This window comes from Ceraceosorus guamensis (genome assembly GCF_003144195.1).
Source record: "Ceraceosorus guamensis strain MCA 4658 unplaced genomic scaffold IE81scaffold_98, whole genome shotgun sequence".
Lineage (NCBI taxonomy): Eukaryota > Fungi > Basidiomycota > Exobasidiomycetes > Ceraceosorales > Ceraceosoraceae > Ceraceosorus > Ceraceosorus guamensis.
This window is the reverse complement of record NW_020290093.1, coordinates 18,726-44,574: the sequence shown is the minus strand read 5'-3', so window position 1 is coordinate 44,574 and position 25,849 is coordinate 18,726. Positions and strand designations below refer to the sequence as shown.

General features: G+C 56.4%; 8 protein-coding genes across 8 annotated transcripts; 4 read left to right on the top strand and 4 right to left on the bottom strand.

Annotated features, from left to right (window-relative positions):
• Positions 1 to 843: 843 nt before the first annotated feature.
• On the bottom strand, positions 844 to 3,090 carry IE81DRAFT_259663 (glycoside hydrolase). Its single transcript, XM_025511388.1, has 5 exons — positions 2,383 to 3,090; positions 2,091 to 2,265; positions 1,911 to 2,021; positions 1,396 to 1,846; positions 844 to 1,288 (listed from the first exon to the last, which is right to left on the bottom strand). The coding sequence occupies exons 1-5, from the start codon at positions 2,823 to 2,825 to the stop codon at positions 1,035 to 1,037; spliced, it is 1,434 nt and encodes a 477-aa protein (XP_025366887.1). The 5' UTR covers positions 2,826 to 3,090; the 3' UTR covers positions 844 to 1,034.
• An 820-nt stretch (positions 3,091 to 3,910) lies between these two features.
• On the top strand, positions 3,911 to 5,454 carry IE81DRAFT_326249 (putative PUP2-20S proteasome subunit). Its single transcript, XM_025514766.1, has 5 exons — positions 3,911 to 4,214; positions 4,295 to 4,556; positions 4,769 to 4,879; positions 4,951 to 5,112; positions 5,192 to 5,454. Exons 1-5 carry the CDS (start codon positions 4,186 to 4,188, stop codon positions 5,378 to 5,380), a joined length of 753 nt encoding a protein of 250 aa, XP_025366886.1. The 5' UTR covers positions 3,911 to 4,185; the 3' UTR covers positions 5,381 to 5,454.
• A 54-nt stretch (positions 5,455 to 5,508) lies between these two features.
• IE81DRAFT_306147 (Aldo/keto reductase) lies at positions 5,509 to 6,962 on the bottom strand. Its single transcript, XM_025512340.1, has 3 exons — positions 6,509 to 6,962; positions 5,678 to 6,426; positions 5,509 to 5,595 (listed from the first exon to the last, which is right to left on the bottom strand). The coding sequence occupies exons 1-3, from the start codon at positions 6,642 to 6,644 to the stop codon at positions 5,581 to 5,583; spliced, it is 900 nt and encodes a 299-aa protein (XP_025366885.1). The 5' UTR covers positions 6,645 to 6,962; the 3' UTR covers positions 5,509 to 5,580.
• Positions 6,963 to 7,240: 278 nt separating this feature from the next.
• On the bottom strand, positions 7,241 to 12,989 carry IE81DRAFT_326245 (SNF5-domain-containing protein). Its single transcript, XM_025514765.1, has 4 exons — positions 9,516 to 12,989; positions 7,673 to 9,436; positions 7,526 to 7,600; positions 7,241 to 7,447 (listed from the first exon to the last, which is right to left on the bottom strand). The coding sequence occupies exons 1-4, from the start codon at positions 12,522 to 12,524 to the stop codon at positions 7,424 to 7,426; spliced, it is 4,872 nt and encodes a 1,623-aa protein (XP_025366884.1). The 5' UTR covers positions 12,525 to 12,989; the 3' UTR covers positions 7,241 to 7,423.
• Positions 12,990 to 14,994: 2,005 nt separating this feature from the next.
• Positions 14,995 to 15,571, top strand: IE81DRAFT_326243 (hypothetical protein). Its single transcript, XM_025514764.1, has one exon. The coding sequence runs from the start codon at positions 15,120 to 15,122 to the stop codon at positions 15,360 to 15,362; it is 243 nt and encodes an 80-aa protein (XP_025366883.1). The 5' UTR covers positions 14,995 to 15,119; the 3' UTR covers positions 15,363 to 15,571.
• Positions 15,572 to 15,827: 256 nt separating this feature from the next.
• On the top strand, positions 15,828 to 18,585 carry IE81DRAFT_326242 (hypothetical protein). Its single transcript, XM_025514763.1, has 8 exons — positions 15,828 to 16,155; positions 16,220 to 16,308; positions 16,382 to 16,504; positions 16,571 to 16,685; positions 16,757 to 16,969; positions 17,040 to 17,149; positions 17,220 to 18,380; positions 18,446 to 18,585. The coding sequence occupies exons 1-8, from the start codon at positions 16,122 to 16,124 to the stop codon at positions 18,461 to 18,463; spliced, it is 1,863 nt and encodes a 620-aa protein (XP_025366882.1). The 5' UTR covers positions 15,828 to 16,121; the 3' UTR covers positions 18,464 to 18,585.
• Positions 18,586 to 20,265: 1,680 nt separating this feature from the next.
• Positions 20,266 to 23,967, top strand: IE81DRAFT_259369 (Pkinase-domain-containing protein). Its single transcript, XM_025511387.1, has 7 exons — positions 20,266 to 21,543; positions 21,674 to 21,771; positions 21,856 to 22,562; positions 22,649 to 23,028; positions 23,104 to 23,253; positions 23,321 to 23,505; positions 23,570 to 23,967. Exons 1-7 carry the CDS (start codon positions 20,601 to 20,603, stop codon positions 23,648 to 23,650), a joined length of 2,544 nt encoding a protein of 847 aa, XP_025366881.1. The 5' UTR covers positions 20,266 to 20,600; the 3' UTR covers positions 23,651 to 23,967.
• IE81DRAFT_368857 (DnaJ-domain-containing protein) lies at positions 23,921 to 25,464 on the bottom strand (the record flags this gene model as incomplete). The annotated part of the gene is made up of 4 exons (XM_025517184.1): positions 23,921 to 24,301; positions 24,372 to 25,110; positions 25,212 to 25,292; positions 25,373 to 25,464. The coding sequence occupies 4 exons, from the start codon at positions 25,462 to 25,464 to the stop codon at positions 24,275 to 24,277; spliced, it is 939 nt and encodes a 312-aa protein (XP_025366880.1). The 3' UTR covers positions 23,921 to 24,274.
• Positions 25,465 to 25,849: the final 385 nt, after the last annotated feature.

Here is a 25,849-nt window from a genome sequence, read left to right as displayed (position 1 = left end):
CTGTTACAGTAGTAGATAGATAGCCCGCTCTGCGTGGCCGCTCGCTGGAGCCCCGCAATGGTCGGAGTCCGCCAACGTCAAGCATGCACAGAAACGCGAAACGGATTTCTCTGTTCGAGAAGTTGCGGTAGTCAGCATTTCTCGGTAACGTCATCATCGTCCCTTGTAGGGTGGGGCAACACGGTAGCAAGCATACGTGTGCTCCGCTCCGATGGTAGAGTGATGCTCACAGCTCATCTTCAAAGCTTCAGGTCACCGTCTTCTCCTTTTGGCGCGTTCACTTGAACGGACATTCCGCTCGAGCTTGAAGTATTCCGAAGAATGCGCCACATCAGAGTGGGGTCGTGCAGTACGACAAGCTCTTGTGAACCCATCGCGACGGGATGATCTCGAGGATCACGAGAGAAGGTACGATTCACGCGCGGCCGCAGACCTTGATGAGTGGGCAATGACGAACAGCAAGCGTCTTGCGCACACGACCAACAGCGGCTAACGCGGCCAAGCTTCCCCCGCAGAGTCGGGACCAAAAAACAAACGGCGTGAATGTGGCCGATTCGTCTTTGCATAGGTGCATACATGCGCGCACATCTTTTCCAGCCGATGCTTCGGGAACAGATAGTGCGGCAAGCGATGAGGAGCGTGCAGGACGCCATCGGGTCGGGTGTGATGCAGTCAGTGTCCTTCCCTTGGATGGGGGGCGACGATCAGGCTGACGATGCATGACCTCGGCTACCCGTACCGCCACAAATTCATCAGACTGTAGATAGCTCGCTTTTTTGCTTCCGCCGCTCACGACGCTGAATTCTTCGTGAAAGTGAGGGGTGTACTAGCAGGACCACGATGGCAGCGGCACGGCCACTTCCGTCCGCGCTACGGTCAGAATGACGCTTCACGCACGAGTGGGGTTCCTCCATACAAAGGGAGCAAAGATATCGGCCTAACAAGTGCATGGCGCGTGGAAAAAGAAAAGTGCCGAGCATGCATTCCACCCATAGCGCAGGCAAGACTGGTCAGAATTGCAAAAGGTTACAAGTCTATGACTGCGTCGCGAAGCGTGGTGAGCGGGAAGGCTGAGTGGTGATGCACTGACCATCAGGCAGTGCCTTTCTCTGGCTCTCATCCGCCGGTCTGTAAAGCCATTGAGCAGGGTCCGACACGTCGTCCGGTATCCAACCTTGCTCTCTGGCAGCCGAGTAAGACCAAGCCGCAGCGGACTCTGTCTTCCACGACCACATGATCCATCCTCCTCCTTGTTCGTAAGAAGCAGCTTGCGCCTCAAAGAAGCGACCTGATCACGTTCGGATGGTGCGGCGAAAAGGGGGAAATGCAGTGTCAGGCGGCTCGGACTTTGAAATGCGGGAAGCAAAGGAAACTAAGAGGCCCTCTTTCACGCACGCATAAACTTGTTGTTCTCTGCTGAGTTCAGAGTTGAAACGTCTTGCGACATCTTGACGTCTTGGCAAGTGTGGTAGTCTACGCATCTCGTTTCGCGACCCAACGAGAATTCCCCAACGATGACGGCGCGCTTCTTTTGGGCTGCTGCGATGCGCGGACCGATTGCGCAGACGTAATCGATCAGCTCATCGTCGTCCTTTGGAACACGGCTATCCCATGCGCGCACAAAGTACTGGTGATGGTCCACCGCAATCTGAGAGGTAGGATAAGCGTCAGAGGGCAGCAGCGCATCGTACTTGGACCAGGGCTGGAAAGCGTCCGAGAAGAGGACGGTAGGGACGACGGGCGCCGATGGCTTGATAGCAGCGCGTATAGTCTTGAGCGCTGCTGCTTGATAATCTTGCAACACTGACCACGACAAGCGTTCGTTGATTTTGGGCTCATTGGCGACCTGCGTGAGGTACGATTCAGCGCGTGGTGGCATTACCTGTTTGAGTCTCCTGACAAAGACTTACCTGAATGGCTTTGACTACGCCACCGTAGCTCGCGTTGTTGACAAACATGTCCGTCATGACGCTCAGCGCGTTCAAAGCGCGCTTTGCATTGTTCGGGTCGTCGGCAAACGCCTGGAAGGGCAATGCGTGAGATGTCGATCGCAGCGCGCATCTCGCCTCCCTGAAATGCTGACTACTCACCTGCTCACCAAGCCTGCCACCGTTGTCCAGCCCATTGACAGATCCAGGAACTGTGTGCAGGTCAAGGACCACGTCAAGGCCATATTGCTTTGACCATGTGAGAGCATCGCGCAAAGCTTTTCGTTGCCTGCTGGCAAGGTATGGCTCTGGCTTCACCGTGGGCACAAAGGTCCAGCTTGTAATTGGAACATGTTCAAGGAATACAGATCAGATTCAAGCGCAGCGAAGGTTGTCCCGATGCTGCCCTTGACGAGAATATCCCTCCAACGTCCAACAAAGCTCTCAGACTTACAAGGGCACGGGGATCCTGACGGTTGAGAGACCTGCTCGTTGAATAGCCTCAAAATCCGACTGATTCATGAATGTGCGATAGTGTTCGACCAAATCCTCCTGCGCTTTGGATCCCTTGGCGTTCATCCAGCTCCACTCATCGTTGAGTTGCATGGAGCGGATATCCTGCGTCAAGAAGAGCGAAGGATTTTGCCAAGATTCGAGAACGAACCAGGCACCCAGATTGACCCCTCTTACGACGGAGTTCCTGCCAAAGTGCGCTTGCTTGGGTGATTCGTCAGAGCCGTAGGTCATGCTGTTGGTTGGAGATCCTTCGCGCTCTTGAAGAGCGCTGGTACTGTTTGCTTGTGGAGACCGCTGGCTCAAAGGGGCAGCGAAGGTGCCGATGGCTGTAGAGAGTAGAGCAGCGACGACCAGCGCCGAGGGTAGCCCAAAGGCCCTCATTTGGACAAGAATAATTGCGAGTCCGAGTTGAGTGGGAAGGAACGTGGGCTCAGCTTTTTGTCGCTTGAGGGGCAGGACCAGCTGTTAGAAGCAAATGTGAGAACGGTCCAGCCGCAACAGAAAGTAAGAATGATGAGCGAGACGAAGGAGCAAGCAAGAAGCGAAAGTGAAATGAAGATGGATGATGAGTGGATGGAAGCAGCGAGCCGAGGATGTGATTGTGCATGGGAAAGAGGACGAGAGTGACATCTTGATAGGCCACACCAAACAGGCTGTCCACTGCTAGCGAGGTCACAGCAGGACGATCGAGCCTTAGTGCCGTTGGCTGGGCAACGGTTCCTGACGCTTGTGTAGAGCTCTGGATAACATCTGAACGGAGCTGCCATGCAGCACCTCCAACGCGACGACTGAACCACTCTAAACTTTCCACTTTTGTCTTGAAGCCGTGGGAGCGTTTGTGCAGCTTCATTGCGAAGGCATTTGCACCACCAACGTTTCGATGCGCAGCCGACACGCTGAAGAGAATGTGAATGCCATCGAGTCGAGTGCAGCTCTGTGCTCGAAAGCGGCAACGGAGTTGTGCAAACCCGATCGCATTTTGCTGCCAAGCATGCACATGTAAATCATACGCAACGGCGCCCACCCACAACCGAATTCCAACTTGCCGTGAGCATTTTGAGGCAGCGAAAAGGCAGCACAGCAGGTGAAGAAGATGTTGACCGATGAGCCTTCTTCGGTCTCGCGCTAGTCTTCGCGCGAAGCGCACCGGCGCTCGATCTTGCTCTTCAAGTCACAGCCAAGCTACGCTTCGACGTGACACGCAGGATGGTCGTTCGTCGCACCGTTGAGGCTAGCCGCGGTATGATCGGAGCGGACGCTCGCTCACTTTGACTTGGCGCGCCTCATCATATGCTTGGATCTTGTATCATGCAAGCACGGCGCATATCCTGCAATCACGTGAATTAAAGGTCGCGATTCGTCACCGGATGGTATGCACGTGACCTCAATCTGCGTCGCCGACGCACGGACGCGCGCAGCTTCACGAGTCGCAGCTATTGGTACGCGCGTTCACCACGTACCTCACTCGGATTTCTGGATGAATCACGAATTGTGAATCGTGAATCGAGTCGTGAGTGGTGAGCAGCTTTCTTTGGGAAGGGCGCGCATGACATTCGTGATCGTGAGCGACAGCAACCTGAACAAGCAATCCTGCCATCCACGTTCATTCACCATCGGCAAGCTCTCTCAAGTGGCTGACGAAGCACAGCAGCACAATTCGTGATTGCAATACGCATCCATCAAGCGCTCGCGTTCATCAAGTCGATCGATCTCTACCTCCGAGCGAAAGCTCTCTGCCGAAATGTTCGCTAATCGCGATGGCTACGACCGGTGTGTGCACATCATATCTTGCTAAAGACGAGCTCCGCTCCCCGCTGACACCTTCCGTCGCCTTTCTCTCGTCTTGATAGCGGCGTCAACACCTTCTCGCCGGAAGGTCGTCTGTTCCAAGTAGAGTATGCTCTGGAAGCCATCAAGCTAGGAAGCACCACTTTGGGCATCGCTGTACCAGAGGGTGTGGTGCTGGGAGTGGAAAAGAGGGTACAGAGCAGTCTTTTGGAAAAGAGCAGCATCGAGAAGATCATGGAGATTGACGCTCATGTGGGATGCGCCATGAGTGGTCTGACGGCGGATGCTAGGACCATGATCGAACATGCTAGAGTCACGAGTCAGGTGAGCGAATGCGCCAGTGACGAGGCGGTGTCAGCTCTCGTGGACGTGGAGGAGCTGGCGGAGCAGTGGATGATCTGCATCATGTGGGCTCCTTGCGGGGTCGCTGTGGCCGAGCGACTGGCTCTCTCCTGCTGCTCTACTTGACCGCCCCGCTGCTGTGCTCCGCTCTCTCAGGCGTTGACAAACCTTCTCCGCGCCTCCATTCGATACAGAACCACGCTTTTACGTTCGATGAGGAGATCAAAGTGTCCAGCGTCACTCAAGCAGTGTGCGATCTGGCGTTGCGTTTCGGAGAGAGCACCGAGGATGACGAGGCGATGATGGTGAGCCAAGTGATGACAAGATGAGTTGCCATCTCGCCCCCGTAGGCTGACCCACCTTGCCGCACCAACAGTCTCGGCCGTTTGGTGTGGCGCTCCTCTTGGCGGGAATCGATGTCAAGGGACCACAATTGTTCCACGCCGATCCTTCAGGAACGATGGTGAGGTATGACGCCAAAGCGATCGGATCAGGCTCGGAAGGTGCTCAGGCAGAATTGCAGGACAAGTACAAAAAGGTGAGCGCTGTTCCTCGAAGAGCACTTCTGGTATCGACTATGGATGCTGACGCGGTATGAGGTCTCGGCGACGCTGTAGGACATGTCATTGAGGGATGCGTCTCTCTTGACCCTTAGAGTGCTCAAACAGGTCATGGAAGAGAAGCTAGACGAACACAATGTTCAACTCGCCCTTGTCACGCCTCGCACTGCAAAGGATGGCAGGCAGTCGGGACAATTCAGAATCTTGCCAGAGAGCGAGCTCAAGGATCTTGTAGCGGCCATGTAAGCTACCTCTTGCACAAACGCTCGTGCAATGATGAGTCACAGGTCAAATTCATCGAATTTCATTAGCATCGGAATGTATTGCGTAGACGATGGATTGCTTTTGATTTCGCTTAGATAGAGCAGTATCGACAGGATGTAGTTGATGTACTGAGCGCAGCGCAAAGGCAGGCGCACTTCTAGACTTTGTCGACGTCGTTGCTCTCAAGGCTCCCAGAACTGTGGTGAGCGAGGCGTGAAAGCGTGGCAGCCGTCAGAGTGCTTGATTGGGCATGCTGCGTCACGATAGCAAGGAACTCACAGGATTCATGTAGTACTTCTTTCCCTTGGCACCCTCTGCTGCAGCAGCATCCTCGATGGATCTGAGTTCCTCCTCGCTGAGCGTCTTGATATTCTTGATATCCTCGACGTACTGTTTCATCCTCTCCTCCTTGCCGCTCGTCGTCACAACAATACCGTTTGTGCGCTGCAAGTTCCAGTAGAGGAGTGCCGTGCCTGGCGAGACGCCGTGCTTGCTCGCCACGCTTTCCAAGGTTTGTTGGAACTTGCTGTCAGGCTTCAAGTCTTTGTACTGAGAGGTCAAAGAGCCATACGACATGGTCGCGATGCCCTCTCTCTCTTGCAGCTTGAGCAAAGCTTGAATGTCGGGATGAGAGTAGAGGAAAGGGTTGAGCTCCACCTGATTGATCTCGATCTTGTGTTTGGGCTTGGAAGCCAGAAGCTCCTCGATGTCCTTTGCCGTCCAGTTGCTCACTCCAATCACATCCACCAGACCTGCATCCTTGACCTTCTCCAGCCTGTTCCATGCCTCGATGTTGCTAGGCGCTCCATTCTTGCCTCTAGGCGGGTAGTGCAGCAGGACGGCGTCCAATTTGTCGCTCACTCCGATATCAGACAACTCTTTCTTCGTCTCATCAAGGGGATCTGGGATACCGCGTGAGCCCAGCTTGGTGAGAAGGAACAAATCCTTGCGGCTCGCTACGCCCGAGCTCAGATGCTCGCTGACAGCTTTACCCATGCTCTTTGTGTTGCTGTACACTTCGGCGGCATCTTGAAGGCCACAATGATCCAGCGCAACGTAAAGTCAGCAAGGAGAAGGAGGAGGAAGAACGCAACACCGCACGGCACTCACCTAGAAAAGTGAAGCCTGCGCTCAACGCTTTGGAGACTTGCGAACTGGCATCACTCTGGTAATGCTGCGTTCCAATGCCGAAGCTGAGTCGCGGCACAGACCGGCCAGACACGAGCTTGACGGTAGGCAATGACATGATAGACGCTTTGAGAGATGTGGTGTGTCAAGCTTGAGAAGCAAGTGGGTGATGGTGGCGAGGGAGAGGAGTGCAATGGCTCGAAACAAGGAGGCTTTATAGTCTACTCCATCGGCAGGTGGGAGTAGCCTGCGCCCGCACGCCAAGTGGAGGTTCGTGCGCCGGTGCGCCGGTGTGCGACAATGCGCCGGGGCGTCGGTGCATGTATGCATGCAGTCGTGAGTTCAGGGCCCTCTTCGAGCATGCCACACCAGACAAACCGTCAAAGCCGCGCTTGCTTCCAGGATGCTCTCGGAAGGAACGTCATACAGGCATCGCTCTTCTTTTGCCGTGTCACAGCTGATGAGTTGCTGGTCCACAAGGCACGTTCTAATCCATCTTTCAAACTTGTAACCTGATCCAAGACTGCGTACCCCGTCCACGAGGTCCGCACGCCGAACATGCACTCTTGCAGCGCGCCTAGCTGTATGTCCGCGCTCCATTTCGTGATCAGTTACGCACGTAAGCACGGCCCCGTCTAGGAGCCCCCATAGACAGCTGGCGCACACAGGGGTCGCTCCCGACTTCACGTCGAAGAGATCAACTGCAGAAGCTAAATCCGAACAATGTGGCATTGAGGTGGGAGCGAACGTCCCGATGGAGAAGAGGTAGAACGGACCATTCAGGATAGACGCGATTTGCTACATGCAACGGAGGGGATAGGAAATTAGGTGCGAAAGTCAAAGGTTGAACATCGCGACAACATCGTCGCACGCGTTGGCAAACGGAGGCTTCGTGCTCTATCCAGTTCTCCGTGAGGCGACCTGCAGAGGATTTAGCGACGAATGTCAGGTCAAACGCAGTGCCGAGACGCTTACGCACGTGCAGCACTTTTTACTCACGTTATTCCGGTGCTGACGATTTCTGAGATGAATGGAAAAGTTCTGCAACGTTTGATCGGGACCGGCAGTGTACAGCTGCGTGCAATCAAAGCAAAGTCAGCCAGCCGTTCGCGTCAAGTCGCACCGACGACCTTCACATCGACTGACCTTTCCGGGACAGTCATTGCACCTGACACGCCATTCCTGAATGATCGGCGCAGGCTCGTCTGCTTTGCGCGGCTTGGGCACAATTTCAAAGCGATCCTGAGCATACTGAGCGCGTAAAGCCACGGCTGCATCGGTAAGCCACTCGGGCGGTTTCAGCGCAGGAGGTAGAGGACTTGTCGCAAGCGCGGCAGACTTGGGGCTCGCAGTCGAACCTCCCAGCACTTCCTGGCGCAGTGGCGAGACGTTGCGAATTACTCCTGCCTGAGGCCTTGGTGCCGCGCTGCCGTCTCGCTTCGAAACGCCGTCTTGGCCACCGGGCTTCTCGTCTGAGCTCGAGTCGGAGTCTTCGTCCGGCGATCCGACCTGCACCAGGAACGGCAGGTCGGGCGAGTTTCCGCGGGTCGAATGCTGAGCTGTGTGTCTACCATTGGCAGCGCGACGCACATCAGACCCCTCTTCATCGTCATCGTCGTCGTCTTGCGAGAGGTCGCCGGCATTTGTGCTTGATTTCGCAATCCCATTGCTCTGCGTATGGTCATTCTCGCCTTCTCGCTCGGCCACGCCCTCCAGTGTCGTGCCAGCGGGTGTGCCTGCTGATGATGTGGGTTGCGTCGAAGGTCCTTCGTCTCCAGCATCGATTTGGAGGTGGCGCACATTGCGTCTGTTGTGCTGATTGCCGCGGTGATACGCCTCGTCTCGTGTATAGTGCATCGTCGGAACTCTCCGATGCCTGTGATAGTATTTGCCGCAGACACCACACAGCGACTTCTCTCCGAGGGGTCCTTTGCGCCGACCAGTGTCTACGCTTCCAGCGACGCCACAGTTGGAGCAGAACCACTGTCCGTCGTGAATGTTTGGGTGCTGTGCAGCAAGGTCTTTGGCCGCCAACGCTGCAGCAGCGGCTGCCTTTGCAGAAAGAGGTGGCGGCTCCGGCGGCTGCGTGGGGGCATTGATGACCACTGGCGATTTTGCCTTGCGTGCCCGAGTCTCGTACCCGGTTGATGGAGCAAATCGAGGACCGTCGGAATCTGGAGGGCCTCCGAGGCCTCCGGGGTACGCAAAATGAATAGCGTGACTCTCGAGCCGAACGCTCTTCGCCGTGGTATCGGGGGCGGTCTCTGGCGCTGGCGTGGAGAAATCATGACCGTCATGAACGCCTGTGATCGACGCGTTGGCTTGTGCCGCTGCCCGCCTTGTAGACATGCCACCACCACGCTCACCGCGGCCGCTGGCCCCGAATTCTGAGGAGGTGCCGAAAGCGCCGCCGTGTGCGGCTTCGAAAGCGGCCACTTGAACTGCTTGCAATCCCCCCACGGCTGGCGTCCTCTGCGTCTTTTGTGGCTCGCGATCTGGCAAATTGACGCCTCGTCGGCCTCGAGTCTGGCGCCTCTTTCTTCGAGCTTCGCGTTCTCTCTCCCGCTCCAGTGCATCTATGTCGGCCTCGCTCAGCTGGTTGAGACGAGGCGTGAACCCTTCTGCATCTTGCTCTCCACGAGCAGAAAGGGTCAATGGCGGCAGGAAAGCAGCACGCAAATCTTCATCTTGCACTTCGCTGCCGTCAAAGACGTGGCCGACAAGGGCAAGAGATCGCCGGTGCACATCCACCTGCTCGCGTATGGAGTGCGCCACGGCCGTCTTGAATTCTCCTGCTAGTCCGAGGTCAGCAGCAAATGTTTCCGCAAAGGCCTCCGGAGATGTCCCATCGTCTTCTATGTCCCACTCGAAGCGATCCACAAGGTTCATTGCTCCTACTGTGATGTCGAGCTAAGAGCACGAATAATGCCGACGTGTGTCAGGAAGGGTGAGAGCATCTTCCTCGCAACGCAACGGTACACGAACTCACCTTGATTTCTATCCGAAGATCAGGATGAGGTCGAGTTTGTGACGCAGAATCGAGTTCATGTCCGGTGGCAGAACGCCTCCGTCGCTTGACCGCCCGACCAGACGCCCGCTGATCCACCTCACGTCGCCAAGACTTCCACCACTTGTCATCCACCGACGTTGCAATCTTGCCGACATTAGCAACTTCAGAAGACGCTTCAAGTCGCTTGGGAAGGAACGCTTGGGCTGCGACATGCTCTTGCACTTGCGCCTGTATCGCCGACTTGATAGAGGGCACAAATACCTGGTGCGGCAGGCCAAAATCATCGCAAAGAGTGTGCGCAAAGTGATCTAGCCCAACGTGAGCATCGCTCGCATTCCAGGTGAAAGTATCGCGCAGGCGCCACGCCTCGTGATCGATCTCCAAGCGGATTGGCACAAGGTCTTCCAGCTTGGCAGCGGCAAGCTGCGAGTGCCGCCTATCTTCCGCAGAAGTTAGGCCGGACGCCAAGGGCCCGCCGATCTGTCTCCCTCGTCGGGCTCTGGCTTTCCTTTTTTCGTGCGGAAAGATCATGTGGAAGCTCTCAAAGTCCTTGTGCTTGATGACATCTCCGTCCATGCGTTCCCACCAATGCAAGTTCGCCGCTGTTGCCCGCAATTGACTAGCTCTTGTGTGCAACGTGGTGGCTTGTCGACGCCCAAGCTGATGGATGTCCTTGGTATACTCGTGATCGCGCTTCATCACTCCCAACAAATCCCTTTCCTCCTCTTCGGTCAACGGCTTCCACACGTCTGTCAAAGCCTTTGCTTCCTCTGCTGACGGCTTTTCTGGAAGCGGAGGCAGAGGCGTTAGACGAGTGTTGTATTCAACGACTTCATGTCCGCCCTTTGTCGTCTTTGGCAAGGCGCCACCGTGAATCGGTGGCAGAGGTGGGCCCCGAGGAGGCGACTTTGGCCGCTGCGGTGCAAGCCCAGCTTTGAGGTCCGTAGGCGGTGCGGGTTGCACGGACGGCCGAGGCACGCTAGGTGCGGAGCCGCGAGAAGGCCCTGCCCCATTCAAATCGTTCAGTCCAAGATCATCACCGTTGGTGGCGGTGCTCGATCTTCGTGCGTGCCCGCCAGAACCTGCGCTTAACGCCATCTGTGCGTTTCGTGCATTTGAATCTGCGGCACCATCGCGGGATGCAGGGCGCCGCTGGCCAAATTGCGACGCTTGTCTGGCTCTTGGGGGTACTGCAGCGCTCATGGCAGGACTCGCAATGGCAAAGGGGCTGTGTGGCGTCGCGAAGGGCGATGAGGACATCTGATTCATACCAGGAGCTCCCGAGGGCGAGGGACGCATTGAATGTTGCGGAGGAGGCATAGCATGTTGCTGCTGCGGCGTCCGCGGAGGTGCGCCTGTGCCGCCAGATCCCAAGGGCCCAGCGCCGCCTTCAGTCGAGCTGTGTGCAGCCTGATTCGGAGGCGGGAGCAATCCGATCGTCTGAGCCTCTGTGAGGCTGAGCACTGCACCTCCACCATTGAAAGCGGATAGCTGCACATGAGCAGGAAGCTGATGCGCCCGAACGAATATGAAGCCCAGCTGCTGAAGTACGGTGCCAGCGGGCAATTCCTGGCCTTGCGCTGATCGCTGTTTCGAGGTGTGCATGGCCTGCGTTAATATTTGCTGCTGCTGCTGGGGACCCAATGAGGGCTGCCATCCGGGAGGGCAGTTCAAAGCGGTTGAAGGTAACATACGAGGGCCATTGACGCCTGTGCCCAGATGCGATTCCGTCGTCTGACTTGGCACTGACAGCTGTGAGAAGGGCGTCGGAGGCGCTTGCAAACCACTTTGGCCATGTTGACCTTGAATAGGAGTGCCGGGCGGCCTTGCAGCGTTCAGCGGCCCTTGTGGATGGTGCATACTGCTGACTGAGGCACCCGATATGGAAGGACTTCGAGTGTGGCTGCGTGACCGCTCGCTGTTCAACGCTTGCACACCTCCAGCGGGCGCCATTCCGCCCGGCGGAGGAGATCCAGCCGCAGACTGAGGACCTTTGGCGCCGGCCTTCTTCTTCTTCGAGCTCGCAGCACCGCCACGTTTGCCCTTGCCGTCGGCGCCTCCTTCGGCTGTGGAGCTGCTCGGCGAGGACATCGCATTGTTGAGATGAGCAGGGAGACCATTCGGTGCGCCGTTGTTAGGGCCAAAGCGCGGCATGTTGCCAGCCTGCTGGTGCATTTGGGACGGGATCATGCCATTGCCGGGGCTGGGGAACCCAGCTTGGCTTTGAAGTGCTCCCGAGCCCGGTCCCATGCTGCTCATCATGCCATTCATAAATTGAGGAGGAAACATGCCGCCGGTGTTGTCGCCAGGGAAGCCGAGCATCGATACAGGCGACTGCACATGCTGTTGACTCTGTGCTGACTGTCCAGGGCCTTGCAGAGACATCTGAGCCCCTCCGAACTTGAAAGGACCGTTGGGCTGTTGGCCAAAGTTGAAATTCATGTTCGGACCGCCCTGAATCTGGCCTGACTGATTGGGAGTCTGCGGCGCCTGCGTAGCGAAGGGATTGTTCTGCTGGCCAAGTTGGCCATTGGCTGCCTGTGGTGCTTGCTGATGATTCTGTTGTGACTGTCGCTGCTGCTGCTGGTGACCACCCAGCTGTTGATCGTTGCCGCTTGGAAAAGCCCCCAAACCCATACCCTGAATGTTGGCCCACGGCATTCCGTTCTGCTGCACGTTGCCCACATTGCTCGAAGAGGATTGCGCTTGTTGCAGCATTGCAAGCATCGCGGGGTTGAGTCCGCCAGAGTTGGTGGCAAGGTCAAAGTTGAAGGATTGCTGTGGAGCATTCATACCGCCCATGTTTGCTCCCATGCCCATTCCTGCGCCTGCGCCAAAACCCATCTGACCGAATTCCGGAGCGCTTCCCTGGGTGTGAGCATCGGCGCCATTCCCACCGCTGACGCTCCCATTCCCAAATTGCTGCATTGCATCGCCAGATCCCATCCCTAGAGCACCCGCGAAAGCATTTTGCCCGCCGCCAAACATGCCATTCGGAACTCTACGACGAAATGGCGCACGGTGGAAGATATCCGGAAGGGCAAAGGAGGATGCGTCAAGCGGGCTTCGTGCAGAGTGCAGTGACCAGCGCTGATCGTTGCCGAATGCTTGCCGGAACGAGAGGTTGCCATGCGCACGGAGAGGGACCGTCTGAAAGCGACGCGATCTACGCGCGAGGAGTGGATGCAGGGCGAGGTCGGTTGCGTAGAGGCGCAGCAGACGAGGACCTATCGGAAGGAGGCTGATCTCAGCAGACGACGACGCAGCTACAGACCGAATGTGCGGTGTGAATGTGCCCAAAAGGAGTGACGTCTGCTATCGCGCACTCTGCCTGAGCTGTGATCTAGCAAGTGATACGCGGCCGGCTGAGGTCACGATGAGAGGGCGAAGGAGGTGGTGCAAGTATATGGTGCCGGTAGCCTGACGCGACGCGCGCCTGATGCATGGCCGCCTGGCTCTATACCCAGCCCAGCAGCGCACGCGCGCCCGTGGGGCGCCCGCGCCCGCGCGTGTGCGATGGGTGCGTGGTTCTGCTGGGCGTGGCGCCATATGCCACATGGCAAGAAGCGCTGGCTTTGCCAGCAGCGCGTGCGCTGGCGGGTGAAAAGGCAGCTCAGCGTATGCGTGGATTGACGGAGGGGAGAAGGCACACGCGGACAGAAGGGCAGGCGCGAGAGAGGGTATAGTCAAGGTGGTGTGGGAGAGGGATCACGCTCAATAGCAGCCTCAAGGGAGGGCTGCTCATGTCAAATACGCAGAACAACACTTACACATGTGTCAGCTAGACGTTGATTGAAAGGAAGTGTTGGTCTGCGCTCAGCTAGATTGCTGGCTGGGCCTAGGCTACACTCTGTTCCCTGCTGGGTGGGACTCTAGGGCAGGAGCAGCTGTTCTCCTAGCTTCTCACATGGCTGGGCGGCCGGGAGCGGCGCCGGAAGGTATGAGCGTGGAAATCTGTGATTAGCCCTTGTGCAGGCAGCATCTCACCACCAAAAGGAGCGCGGGCACCACGCCGCTTAAAGTGACGTGGCGCCATGCGATGCGGCCGCAACCAAAGACGCCGCAAAGCAGCAAGGAACGAACCGAACCGTCAAACCTCCGGTGGCGCCCATTTCAGCGCAACTGCTCCCCCTATGCCCCCCGCCTCGCTTCAATGATCTAGTGTCGCATACCCGGTAATCCGGTATTCGCGGTGAAAGGCAGCACGCATCAGATGCTCGATGTGCCTTTCCGCCGTTGAGCCGCCAACTCATGCGTTGAGCAAGGCTCATATGCTCCTGCACATGATATGTGGTGCACCCTTGTCATAGTTGAGATGTCTCCCCGTCCTTTGTTCGGCTCATCGGTCCCGCATCAGCATGATGAACACGATCGAGTGTGTCGCTTTCGCTGCACCTAAGCGCCGCCCGCCGCCCACGACTATCCTGGGCATCCACTTGTACGTGGGTGTCAGTGAGTCGATCGCAGGTCAAGACCTAGACGACTTGGAGAAAGGTGTCGTGTATCACGTGTTATGGTCTTGCCGCCTACTCTACACACGTGCTTGGCCTCACAAGGACGGACTCAAGACTGCTCATGGACTTTGCCGAGCCTCGATGAACGCTCAATCGCCAACCTCGAACGGCGTCAGAGCAAGCGCTACCTGAGCTCTGCGGGGGGAGGTTCGTACTGTTTGCACACTGACGAACACTCACGACTCCACCACGTACGAATCCACCCCCCTGGTGAGAGCAGTGCGGCGCCGCTCCGGACCAACTCGAATCGCGGAAGTGAGACACGGCACTTATATGGACATGGTACCACATAAACGATGCGATTAATAGCCGTCACGATCGAGTCTTCTCCATTCCCCACCTTTACCTTGGCCCGCGCCGCATCGCTACATTTGCGCTGCTGGAGCTCGACCCTACGCTGATCGTCGTCCTCTCTTTCAAAACAAGCTCCATGCTAGGTCTCAGTCTGCTCGACCATCTGAGTTACAGTACTTTGCCCACATGTGCATGTCGTGCAGGGGTATTGGCAGATGTCATCAAATGCCAAACGGCTTGCCTCCTGACAGCGGCGCAAAAAACTCAACGTCTGGGGCGGACATTGCTCTGAGTGGTACGACAACGTACTCAACTATTGTATGTGCTTGCTTTGCTCCACATTGCGTTAAGCACGTCGCAGTACGCGAACGCCTCGGAACGGAGACAGCATGGCAGGCAGCAGCTAGGGTTCCGATGACACGCTTTGACTGTGACCACAGGAAGGGTCGTTCTGGGCCAAGAAGCGCAAGGACCAAGCTCCGACGCTTTTAGCTGCGCACCTCTAGATTCGGAGCTTCCACATCATGCACGATGTGCGTATGCCGCTGCTTCGCTGCATTTAAGGCTCAGCAGTCAGCAGCAGCACCATCAATTGATTGCGAAATTGTGGATCGCTTTCCCTCTTGCTGCACACCAACCACTGGCGGCATGAAGCTACAGGTCTCGAACAATCAGATCACGAATGTTGTAGGTTCGTGGGTGGGCAGCTCATCATTTCTGTGGCTCCCACTCGCCCGCTCGCTCCCCCCTCCCATCTTTGCTTCCATGCACGCCGATGTCGGGCTCTTGCATGCTCCTCTCGCTAGCCCGCCGATCGCAGCTATTCCGAGCCCAGGCGGCTCATGTCCTCGCGCGTGAGAAGGCAAAGCCATTTGCCAAGCTTGATCGTTCGAACCCATGCCGCCTGGGGGACTGCCATAATGATACGCAGGGTCTTGAGTGTCCCTTCGCCGTGACGTCCAGATGTTCGCGTTTCCGCCCAGATGTGCCCTGCGTCAAGGCTCGCTTAGCAGTCTGAGTGAGCTCGTGCACCCACACATTGATCTGTCTGGTGTTGTGTCACCGCCTACCCATCTCTGAAGTCATTGTCATCTGCGGCGCATGGACCTCGCCTCCTGGCACGTCCAACTCTTGACTATGAACGATTTCGGACCGCAGGAGTGAGTCGGTGAGCATCTGAAGCATCTCAAAAGGATGAACGCTGCTCAGCGAGAGTCTCAAGAGGACCAACGAATCGCGAGTAAATCAGCAATCAGAATCGTTAATCAAGAATGTGGCCTCTTTTAATCAAGGATCAAGATTCCGAAATCCAATAATTCAAAATTGGAAACAGCGTGGACGCTGATCACGTGCCATGCTCGGCACGCGCGCGCTCAGCAGCAGAAGAAACGCATACCGTGGTAACGCATGCGCTGTTCGTTATGTCAAAGCCGAGAACCCTGGCAGGCCAAATAGGCTCCAGACTCAAGACTCTTCTGTGAGTCAATAATACTCATTCGTGATTGATCGTCACTCCTCACTGAGCCCTTCATCGTTATGCGGAATCTGACTGGACGTCCATCGTGCTGAGTCCTTGAACTTTCGCTAGCTACCGGCCTGGTCAAGTCATCTAACCTAGCTACACCATCTCGAAGCAAAAGAGCTCTGTAATTTTGAATGGCGACAGTGACGTGAAATGGTCAGACTGAAGATCATGGGATGAAGTCGCTTGCGTTCCATCTTCTTGAAAACGGCGTAATGTAAGCAAGACGTTCTCAATCCTTGGCAATTCAGCAGCATGCACGCAGCATTTCCAAGTCGTAACGTTCGCCGTGAGTGTGATATGGACTGGTGACACTAGCGTCGCTCACGGCTGGCCCTGACCCCAACCCGCAGCATTCACTCATGCCTTGTCGTGTTTGTTGCGCTTCAGCGACAGGCTGAATGTACAATGTATGCGTGACCTCGAGAATGACTCACTCAAGGTAAGCGTTACAGTCTGATGAGCCATCGATCGGGCAAGCTGCTGAACGACCATTCGCCCTCTTCCATCCAAAGTTGCGACTCTCTGCGATCAATTCCACTCAATCAGGATTTTGCGCATTCGAATTTTACGACTACTTCTTCGAAGTCCTGCGAACGGACCTGGACCAGAAGATCGACTGCGAGACTGGCATCCGAGTGAGTTATGGTGTTCGGCGTTGATCATTGCGCAGCATGCTCACGTGTCGTGCTCTCTTGAGCCAGCCGATCCTCTCTGTCCTGCGAACTGGAAACAACAAGACACTCGATAGATGCGAGATCAGCATCTTCGACCACGAGGACGAAAGCCGCATTGCCGTACGCCTTCACAGCAAAGGGGGTGAGCGAGTGTGAGCGTTGAAGCAGCTTCCCTGAACCCGGGCTTACGACGTCTTCTGCATGCGTGCACAGGCATCGTAAAGACTCACAAGCTCACTTATGCTGCAGTGCCAGGTCTCTGGCCAAATGTCCCACCAAATGCGCCATGCCAGCTATCGATTGGTCCCAAAGTCGTGCACGACTTCCTCGACCACTTTGGCAACAAGAATGGTGGTGAGGTGACGTTCTGGTGTGGTCCACGATTCTTCATGGTGCGCAGCAGGGCGGATGACACGCTAGATAAGAGTGAGCCTCTTCTCATGAGCTTGTAGACGCCTCATCTCAGCGTGGCTCACGACAATTCGCGCACTACCAGATCAATTCAGACGCGCAATCGCCACCCAAGTCACAGTTCAATTAGATGCCTTTGAGGCTTTTACGATGGTGAAAGAAGTTTGCCTTACTTTTCCGCTGAAGGAATTCAAGGTACGTGACTCTAGGGCTGCACTCTCTCATGCGCATCGTTGCTGATCAGCGACTCTTGTTCTTTTTGCAGGCTGCTATTGCAGCAAGCGAGCATTTGGGTGTGAATCTGGAACTCAGCTTTGGCGAAGGAGGCGAGCCATTGCGCATTCGTTGCCAGCTTGAAGCGCTGCACGCCGACTTTGTTATCGCTACAACACCAGGAGAAGTTCCATCTGATGCAGCAAGTGCTGCACAGGCTCGACGCGCGCAATCAGGACCATCGAGTGCTGCGAACCCAGCGGCCGAGGCAGCTAGCCGAGCGATCGACTCGTCTCGGCCGCAAGGCTCTTCGCGCCGTCCGACTCTGCAAAATGGGGAGTCCCAGCCGAATGCCAGCGCCATGGACTCAGCCCGGCCACCCAGAATGCAGGAGTCTACACCCAGAGTAGGCGTGGCTCTCGCGCGCCACAACACTGACATTCCTCTCTTTCGAGGTTCTCAAGGATCAGATGGACAAGCCTTGCGTGAAGATCGAGGATCCGAAGAAGCTGGAGGTCGCGACGAGGAAGATCTAGCAGCCCTGGAAGAGGTCGAGCAGAGCGTCCAAAGAGGCGATATACGACTTCGCAGCAGCCAAGCTCCCAGCGCCGTTGAGCACCGGGCTGACGCTGGCCCTCGTGCCCAAGCGAGCCCACATCATGTCGAGAAGGAGCAAGGATCACCTTCCTCCCATGTGCCGCAGTCTGCACAAGACGAGACGCCTCCTAGCGTCAAATTGTACACGTCCAGTAACATCAGCGTTGGCAACAAGATCAATTCCTCGTCTTCTGTCAACGGACGCGAGGTGCCTAGAGCGCTTGCAAATGCGCGCTCTCAATCCTTGCGACACGTTCATCTTCCGTCATCTGGCCACGAGGAACGCGATGAGTCCATTCGACCACCTGGGTCCGTCGGTACTGGGCACTTTGCGTCCCAGCCTGTTGCTGCCACCAATCGTGGACGAAGCAATCTCAACTCATCAGCAAGAACAGGGATGCAGCGATCGGGCGCTCGCTTGCCTGCCGCCAAGTCGTGGCAAGACGCACTCGAGAACGCAAGCCAGATGGTCCTCGACGATGATGAGGGTACACAGGCGGACGAGAACGCCGCCCGCCAGCGTGCACTCGAGGGCACGGATACTCATACTCAGCCGCCAGATGAGGATGAGCTGGGTGCTAGCGACGAAGACGTTCAGAAGAGTACTGGACCTAGAGTGAGTGTGAATGCGTGTCAAGAAGGATTTGGAGACTCGTGTGGCTGAAACATTGTGAACCTCAGTTCGAACCATTGTTCTGAGGAACGATCTACAGGCTCGCGCGTCACATCACGACACCAAGCATACTGTACTGTAGTCGTACCCGTACCCAGCGGCAAAGCTGCAATGAGACCAGCCATCAATGCAATCGGACTGAGACACATCGACTGCCGCTAGCTGCTCGCGTGCTTTAGATTCGCTACTGACTCTACATCCGCAAAGCAGTCTGCCACCTCAAGTGGTTTATGGGCTCATTGATCGGTGTAGAGCCACCTCGGTGAAATGAAGATTGGAGCGCCTGTGCCAACCATGCTCGGTCGGGTAGCGGGCGACACCCACCGTCATCCTGAGCGGGCCGCGCATCTACAAACTCGAGCTGGTCTCGCGAGCATGCGGCGGAGGTGCTATGGTACCGATCCAGCGCCCCACTCAATTCACGATTGCAATGTCGCATTTTGATCGAATGAGGCTGCGCTCACACACAACCTTCTTGAGGCGCTCGAGGATCCGAGACGCAATCAGAATGCACCTCTCGCGGCCTCTTGAAAGTCTTCAGCCAGGCGACCGCGTCCAAAGAGCGGGCCGCCCCGATCACCTTACCAAATTCGTGATTGTCGTCACCGGAGCGAGAGCGAATTTCGTTCGAACCGAACTGCTTGATTGACCCCTCTCCCAATCACGACTGGAAGTGTCGAATCCGAGTCCGTTGCTGCTGGACTATACTGTGACTTTTCACACTTGCGCTCGCTGCCCCTTTCACTCTTTGATGAGCGAGCAACACAGCTCTGCTCGCGCAACGGCTTCTTGGAAACGCAAGAGCCATGCGCGCATACACACACCGTCAACGCGGAGTGAGTTCGAATTTTCGGTCTCACTTTCTGCGTCACGGCAAATCGGAGCTGCATATGTCAGAGGAGCAAACCATACAAAGTTCTAATTCCTGATTATACCGCTGCACTTCGAAAATAATCAGGAATATCTTGCCGCTGCTGCTGCTTGCATGCTAAGTCGGGATGTTATTGAACTCTTCACTGTTGACTGTTCACTTGCTCCTCATTTGAAAGCCTTCAGCACGTTCCGATTCATAACTCAAATCCAGATCCTGTATGATTTAAGATTGAATTTGCAAGATTTTCCCTGCTTAATGCGCGTACGCACGTCGCCTTTGCTGCATGCTGGATGCAAGATGCGCCCTGACGCGTCTAATTTTGAACAGCAGCACGGACGTGTCGTTCTGCTGCTGCTGCCGTGAGGGTGAAGGCTCAGCGGGCTGCAAGACCGCCGCCCCCCTGATGCGTACGTGCGTGCGTGGGATGGGGCGGCTTTTCATGACATCGCGCGCGCGGACACAGCTCAAGCGTTTCGCGGTCAGCAGCAGCAAGCGGACCGAAGTATGCTTGCTGCGTTGCTGCTGGGTACACTAGCACCAAAGTTCCATCCAACCTCATTCCCACACTCGAGTGCGCGGAGCTCTTCAAAACTTCATCGCAGCAACGGCAGCAATTGACCTCTTTTGAAGCTCGATTTGTCCCTTGCAACAGCACATACCAGCGCTGCTCCTTCAGATCCTATTTCGGTACCTTTAGGCCGGTGGGTGCGTCGCTAGTCGACTCGCAGCCCTTGATACCGACGCTCCATCTTAAGTCCCACCCTTACGTCTGCTCTTCTGACCTCGTGCTTCATCTCTCACTGGGCATCGCGAACAGCGCTCGCAACGGCACATTGCTACTTGGCGCCTACTCAATCGCTGCGACTCTCAATCGAGATCTTCAACGGGCACGCTGCGTGGAAGCTGGTCCAGCTGCCTCTACATACCTCCATCAACATTGCAGCTGCGAAAGGCTCCACGACACTCCGATCAACTGCTTGGGGTACTCACGTTGTGCTACTGCTCATCTTTCGCAGCCTGTTCGTGTCGCGCCTAGCTGGATCAACCGAACGTTGATTTGCCTCCCAATTCCTCACCTCGGCCCTCAGAATATCTGTTGTCGGCATTCCGTGCCTAGCACGCCACCTGAGATTTAGGCGCGACCCTGGTCTCGGTGTGTTGTCGAGGTTGCTGCTGGCCTAGCAAATCACTTGTATTGGCACGACCACCAGCTCAGCTCAGCTCAGATATCACGTAGGAACAGTCGACTCTTGTGCGCGTGTATCAAACCATCCAACGGGGCCACAATCATGTCACATCAACCACGAAGGTCGATCATCAAGCACCCGCACGACTTTGCTGGTGCTCCCCAGATTCTCTCCACTGGTGAAGGATACGGCTCGCACGATCATGCGGCAACTGCAGCACGACACGGAACAGGCAATGGCTATTCTCACAGCGACGATGACGCACTCCGTGCCAATCGCGCGGTTCCTGGAGAGCTTGATCTTATACCACAACGCAGCGCACCGCCGCCTCCAGGCTCATCCAAGTCATACGCCTCCAGTGCTACTGGCTCCCCTAGTCTGAGTGGAAGCGCGTCGGCGTTTGTGCGGCCAAGCCAAGCTGCACCGATAGGCTCCAGTGGACCCTACGCCGCTCACGGCAGCCCTCCAATGAGCGGCTCGTCTTACGCCAGCAAGCCGCAGAGATCTTCATACATTGCGGGGTCGTACCGCCAAGGTCCCACAGCAGTTTCCGGTCTGCCAGGTGGGGGAGCTTCTGCCGCACGCTCTGGCTTGCCATCCTCTACCGGCGCGCCGAGTGGATATGCAAGTGGCAGCGCAAGCAAGTATGGCGCAGGCTCCTCTACCGGAGATGCGCCGCGACCGGCACCACCTCTGCGATCAAACACGATGGGTGCAGACGCTTACTATGCTGCAGCGCCAGCAGGTGTCACACCGAGCGGTTTTGTACCTAGTTCTGGTGCGCGGTCGCACGCAAGCGTTAGTGGGCCAGCTCCATCTCCGCATCTAGGTGCGACGACTTCAAGTCCTCTCAGCAGCGGCTCGGCTACATTCGATTATTTAGGAGGAGCGTCACCGGTGGTAGATGCAGATGCAGGGTCTGTCCCAAGCGGCCAATTTGCCGGCCCCCAGGCCAGCATTCGTTCACGGGATGGGAGTCTGAGCGGCCCTGCTGGGCGCAACACCTTTAAATCAGTCTTTGGCGGCTTCGTCAACTCAATGAGCGGTGAGTATCATGCTTAGGAAATTTGAGTTGCATGGCGCAACAGAACGAGCGCTCTTCAAGTGCTTGTGTAGCAAACGGAGTTACTGACGTACTTGCCGCCCTGTCTACGAATCTTCTGCTTTCAACTCAGATGTCTTCTCGCAGCAGAAAAAGATCGAGATTTCCACGCCCTACGATCCTGTCCATTTGACCCATGTTGGCTTCAACTCCGACACTGGGGAATTTACTGTGAGATCGAGCAGCACACTGTATTGCTTCGCTGAAATTACGAGCCTTTGACGCCAATCTCTGCTGCCTCGATCCTCTGCACAGGGCTTGCCCAAGGAATGGCAACAATTGCTGCAAGATTCTGGCATTTCGAAACAGGACCAAGAGGCTAATCCTCAGGCGGTCATGGATATAGTAGCATTCTATCAGGACGCTACGCAGAACATGGGCGAAGAAGAAGCCGTTTGGAGAAAGTTTGGGGGTGCAGGTGCGAAGTCTTCCGCTTCGGCTGGGACAGGCACACTGGGTAGCTCAGACGGCCGATCAGGAGCGGGGGAGGAACAGCCTCCACCGCCAGTGTCAAAGGGCGTTTACGAGAAGCCTCGGGCAGCTCCCCCTCCACCTGGAGGTGCGTCCTCCGCGAAGAAGTCCCTCCGACGGCCACCTTCGCCCGAAAGGTTTGCGGCACCAACAGCGGTGGTACCAGATCTTAAACCCTCACGGCCGGCTCCGGCCCCTGTGCCGGCTGCTGTCAAGCCAGCGCCGCCCAAGGCCGTTACTGCAAGTGCCTCGGGTGCGAGCGTCGCGCCTGTCGCTTCGAGACCAGCACCTCCGGTCGCTGCGTCCAAGACACAGAGCCCGTCAGCGGCACCCGGAGGTGGCAGCACCAAAGGCCCGGGCGCAACGCCTCGTCGCAGAGAGACGAAGAAGACACAGATGAACGATGCAGACGTGATCGCAAAACTGCAGGCGATTTGCACAGACGCAGATCCTACGAAGCTATACAGGAGTCTAGTGAAGATTGGACAAGGGTGAGTGTGCGATGCTCAGCGGCGGTCCAGCAGCAGCCCGAGGAAGAGCTGACTGGGCTCGAATTTTCTTGGCGCTACGCCAATAGAGCCTCAGGTGGAGTGTACACAGCTTATCAGGTGGGATCAAATCTGTCTGTGGCCATCAAGCAGATGAATTTGGACCAACAGCCAAAGAAAGACTTGATCATCAACGAGATTCTGGTTATGCGAGAATCTAGACATCGGAACATCGTGAACTTCATCGACTCATTCTTGTACAAGGGCGATCTGTGGGTGGTGATGGAGTACATGGAGGGCGGTAGTCTGACAGACGTCGTGACATGCAACATCATGACAGAGGGCCAAATTGCTGCAGTCAGCCGCGAAGTGCTCGAAGGTCTGCGTCATTTGCACGCCAACAGCGTCATTCATCGAGACATCAAGAGCGACAACATCCTCTTGTCCATGAACGGTGACATCAAGCTCAGTGCGTTGGGCCAAAGCTTCAGCGCACGAATCAACCAGGATGCTGACTTTTGCCTGCTTTGCTTCTCCTGCGCAGCTGACTTTGGCTTCTGCGCTCAGATCGGAGAATCCCAAGCGAAGCGTACTACGATGGTCGGAACTCCGTACTGGATGGCACCCGAGGTGGTCACACGCAAAGAGTATGGGCCGAAGGTGGACATTTGGAGTCTTGGTATCATGTGCATTGGTGAGGGAGACCGAGCCATGTGCCCAATCTCGAGATCCGGGCTGATTTCATTCACTGGCCCCAAAAGAAATGGTGGAGGGCGAGCCTCCTTACCTGAATGAGAACCCGCTTCGCGCATTGTACCTCATCGCGACAAACGGTACGCCAAAGATCAACAATCCGGAGAATTTGTCCAGCACCTTCCGCGACTTTTTGAAGACGTGCTTGGATGTGGACGCAGAGAGAAGGCCAGATGCCACGACTGTCCTTGGAGTGAGTGTTGCGTTTATGCATCTGAATGGATTCAGGCTGACTCTGGTGTCGGCATGCCATACAGCACTCCTTCTTGAAGTATTGCGACAGCTTGCGGACACTGAGTCCTCTGATCAAAGCGGCTCGGGAGCAGAACAAGAAGTGATGAAGATCTGCACAATGCACGTGCCACATCTCGAGATCGTCACGCAAAACCAATACCAATGCCCAACTTTTCGCTGTGCCAGGGCACCCAGGTTCCCGCGTTTCTCTCCGGCAGAGGAACGCCGAACTCTCATCATGGCTATCATGGCTCCCCAACCGGGCGCAGTCTTCCCTTCAGCGCCTCTCGCCATGCATTTGCCTTCAGCCTCAGGTTGGCCACTCATGTTCAGCTTTTGCCATAATGCTGCGGATGTAAATCTCAATCGATTGCCCATGTTAAAGGCCTGCAGCGTTCGTGGCCCTGGGCCAAAGGTGAGAGGCGCGCGGACAAGCATGGAGCAGAGGCTGGGTCGAAGCGCCTCTGGGCCGTCTTTGCGAAGCAGGTGGAAACGCGCGGACCACTACCAACTCTTCTGCCAGTGAAAGGTTCAAAGTTACGCTGACTGGAAGATTTTTGGTTGCGGCGACCACTTCGCTACTGACCGTTTCCCCTCTGATGCTATTCCGACGAGCGAAGGCTCCACCAATCGACTCAATAGCGCGCCGTGCGCGGCTTTTGGCCAGGTTCAGAAGCACAGCAAGTGGCCTCACCGCAGCCAGCAATGGTCCGGCAGATGAGGGCTGGCTACTTTTGCCTATACTCGGCGTGGAGCTACTGGTTGGGGCGTCAGATGTGTCCGATCTTGGAGCGCGCTGCCAGACAACCTCCCATTCGCACTTACCGATCCATCGAACACCAGACCATCATCACGCCGCATGCCCGTGAGCGTGGCATGGAGGCGAAAAGTGGAGGGGCAGTGCCTCGCTGTAGAGCTCAGACGAGATGCGGACGGAAGAGGGGCTGCAGATTGTCCTTGCCAATCAGAGTTCCACGCTGCGCCCGACTCGTGCGGTGCAGCGTGGGGCGCGCTGAATGAAGAGGCGCACCTTGCAAATCTGGATGCGTGGACCCAGTCATCCTGCCTCGATTCTTTCCCGCTGAGAAACGGCTCGTCGAAATGTTCCGGCTCGAACGCGCTCTCGAGGAGCGGCGGAAAGGGCTGGGCCAACGTCGTTGCCTCGTCGTATGGCTGATGACCAGAGCGCCGTCCTTGAAAGGCAGGCGCAGGAGGAGGCTTTGTGTAGGCGTCCATTCGGCTCAGAAAATGGGGCGGCGGCGGCTCGCTGGGGGGAGGTGCCCAGGCTGGCATCTGGTTCGACCACGCAAAAGTCTGAAAGCCTGACATGGGTGGCGGAGCTGGAGGGCTGTGAGGGAAAGCGCGGGGAATGCCGGGAAAGGGCGCATAATTTGAGCTCGCAGAGGTTGAGGCCGCTTTTTGATGTCGTCTGCCCTGTTGCTGCTGCGGCTGTACCTGAGGAGCTGCTGATTGAGGCCTAGGTGCTTGTGCAGGACAAAGGTGCGCTGTGCAATTATGATCGTATTGAGCTCTGCGGATTGGGTCTGAGAGAAGTTCGTAGGCTCTGCGCCAGCAAGCAAGGAACGTCGACGCTGCGAGTCGTGAGCGAGGTATTGGCACCGAGCAAACGTTGCTCGTTGCTGCGAATCCCATCACTCAGCTCACCGAAGTAAGACCTTGAAATCCTCTTCGCTGGACGCCCTTCTGTGCGGCTCCGCTCGATCCGGATGAGTCTGCAATGCTCTGCTGGGCGGGCATGGTGAGTGCGCAGCTGCAAGAAATGTTCTGCCTGCCTGCGCAGCATCTATTCTCGACTCAGAACTCACCTTGCTCGATATGCTGCTTTGATATCTCGTGGCGTCGAGTCGGAGGCCACTCCGAGCACCCGATACGGGCACTGCTCCGAAGAGCCTGACATTGCTTCAGTGTCGGAGCCTAAATGTTGGAAATGTCAGCGGCAGTCGATGCGGGGAGAAGAGAGAGGGTGGTATGGGATACGTGAGAGCGCTGCGAATGCTGATGAGCTACGCTGTGCATTTGGTCACGCCTCATAGCTGACCGTGCGGCTGTGCCACGAGTCACAGTCACGAGTCCCAGCAGTCGTGTGCAATTAAGCTGGGCGAGCACAGAAGTCAGGGCGTGGGCGAGCCTATATACGCAAGACTCAAGACCATTAATAATGGTAGCTGTACCGGTAGCGTATAACGGACGGCTTAGCACGCGAGCCACGTATTGTGCAGGAGTCACGAGACGAGTGATCGAGCGCCCGCTCGCGGCTTCCGCGGTGCCTTGACTTGTAACAA

What these genes read in the sequence shown, in the direction of transcription:
- IE81DRAFT_259663 (XM_025511388.1), bottom strand. Translation starts at nt 2,825, where the DNA reads ATGAGGGCCTTTGGGCTACCCTCGGCGCTGGTCGTCGCTGCTCTACTC. An exon ending in GTGGCAGGCTTGGTGAGCAG is followed by an intron (nt 2,022 to 2,090) that starts GTGAGTAGTCAG and finishes TTGCCCTTCCAG; the next exon opens with GCGTTTGCCGACGACCCGAA. An exon ending in GCGTAGTCAAAGCCATTCAG is followed by an intron (nt 1,847 to 1,910) that starts GTAAGTCTTTGT and finishes TACCTCACGCAG; the next exon opens with GTCGCCAATGAGCCCAAAAT.
- IE81DRAFT_326242 (XM_025514763.1), top strand. Translation starts at nt 16,122, where the DNA reads ATGCACGCAGCATTTCCAAGTCGTAACGTTCGCC. An exon ending in TCGAGAATGACTCACTCAAG is followed by an intron (nt 16,309 to 16,381) that starts GTAAGCGTTACA and finishes TTCCATCCAAAG; the next exon opens with TTGCGACTCTCTGCGATCAA. An exon ending in ACGCCTTCACAGCAAAGGGG is followed by an intron (nt 16,686 to 16,756) that starts GTGAGCGAGTGT and finishes ATGCGTGCACAG; the next exon opens with GCATCGTAAAGACTCACAAG.
- IE81DRAFT_259369 (XM_025511387.1), top strand. Translation starts at nt 20,601, where the DNA reads ATGTCACATCAACCACGAAGGTCGATCATCAAGCACCCGCACGACTTT. An exon ending in CTAGTGAAGATTGGACAAGG is followed by an intron (nt 22,563 to 22,648) that starts GTGAGTGTGCGA and finishes CTACGCCAATAG; the next exon opens with AGCCTCAGGTGGAGTGTACA. An exon ending in GAACGGTGACATCAAGCTCA is followed by an intron (nt 23,029 to 23,103) that starts GTGCGTTGGGCC and finishes TCTCCTGCGCAG; the next exon opens with CTGACTTTGGCTTCTGCGCT.
- IE81DRAFT_306147 (XM_025512340.1), bottom strand. Translation starts at nt 6,644, where the DNA reads ATGTCATTGCCTACCGTCAAGCTCGTGTCTGGCCGGTCTGTGCCGCGA. An exon ending in CGCAGGCTTCACTTTTCTAG is followed by an intron (nt 6,427 to 6,508) that starts GTGAGTGCCGTG and finishes GTGGCCTTCAAG; the next exon opens with ATGCCGCCGAAGTGTACAGC.
- IE81DRAFT_326243 (XM_025514764.1), top strand. Translation starts at nt 15,120, where the DNA reads ATGTCGGGCTCTTGCATGCTCCTCTCGCTAGCCCGCCGATCGCAGCTA.
- IE81DRAFT_326249 (XM_025514766.1), top strand. Translation starts at nt 4,186, where the DNA reads ATGTTCGCTAATCGCGATGGCTACGACCG. An exon ending in ATGCTAGAGTCACGAGTCAG is followed by an intron (nt 4,557 to 4,768) that starts GTGAGCGAATGC and finishes CATTCGATACAG; the next exon opens with AACCACGCTTTTACGTTCGA. An exon ending in TGCAGGACAAGTACAAAAAG is followed by an intron (nt 5,113 to 5,191) that starts GTGAGCGCTGTT and finishes GCGACGCTGTAG; the next exon opens with GACATGTCATTGAGGGATGC.
- IE81DRAFT_326245 (XM_025514765.1), bottom strand. Translation starts at nt 12,524, where the DNA reads ATGTTTGGCGGCGGGCAAAATGCTTTCGCGGGTGCTCTAGGGATGGGA. An exon ending in ATCTTCGGATAGAAATCAAG is followed by an intron (nt 9,437 to 9,515) that starts GTGAGTTCGTGT and finishes TCGTGCTCTTAG; the next exon opens with CTCGACATCACAGTAGGAGC. An exon ending in ATCGTCAGCACCGGAATAAC is followed by an intron (nt 7,448 to 7,525) that starts GTGAGTAAAAAG and finishes AATCCTCTGCAG; the next exon opens with GTCGCCTCACGGAGAACTGG.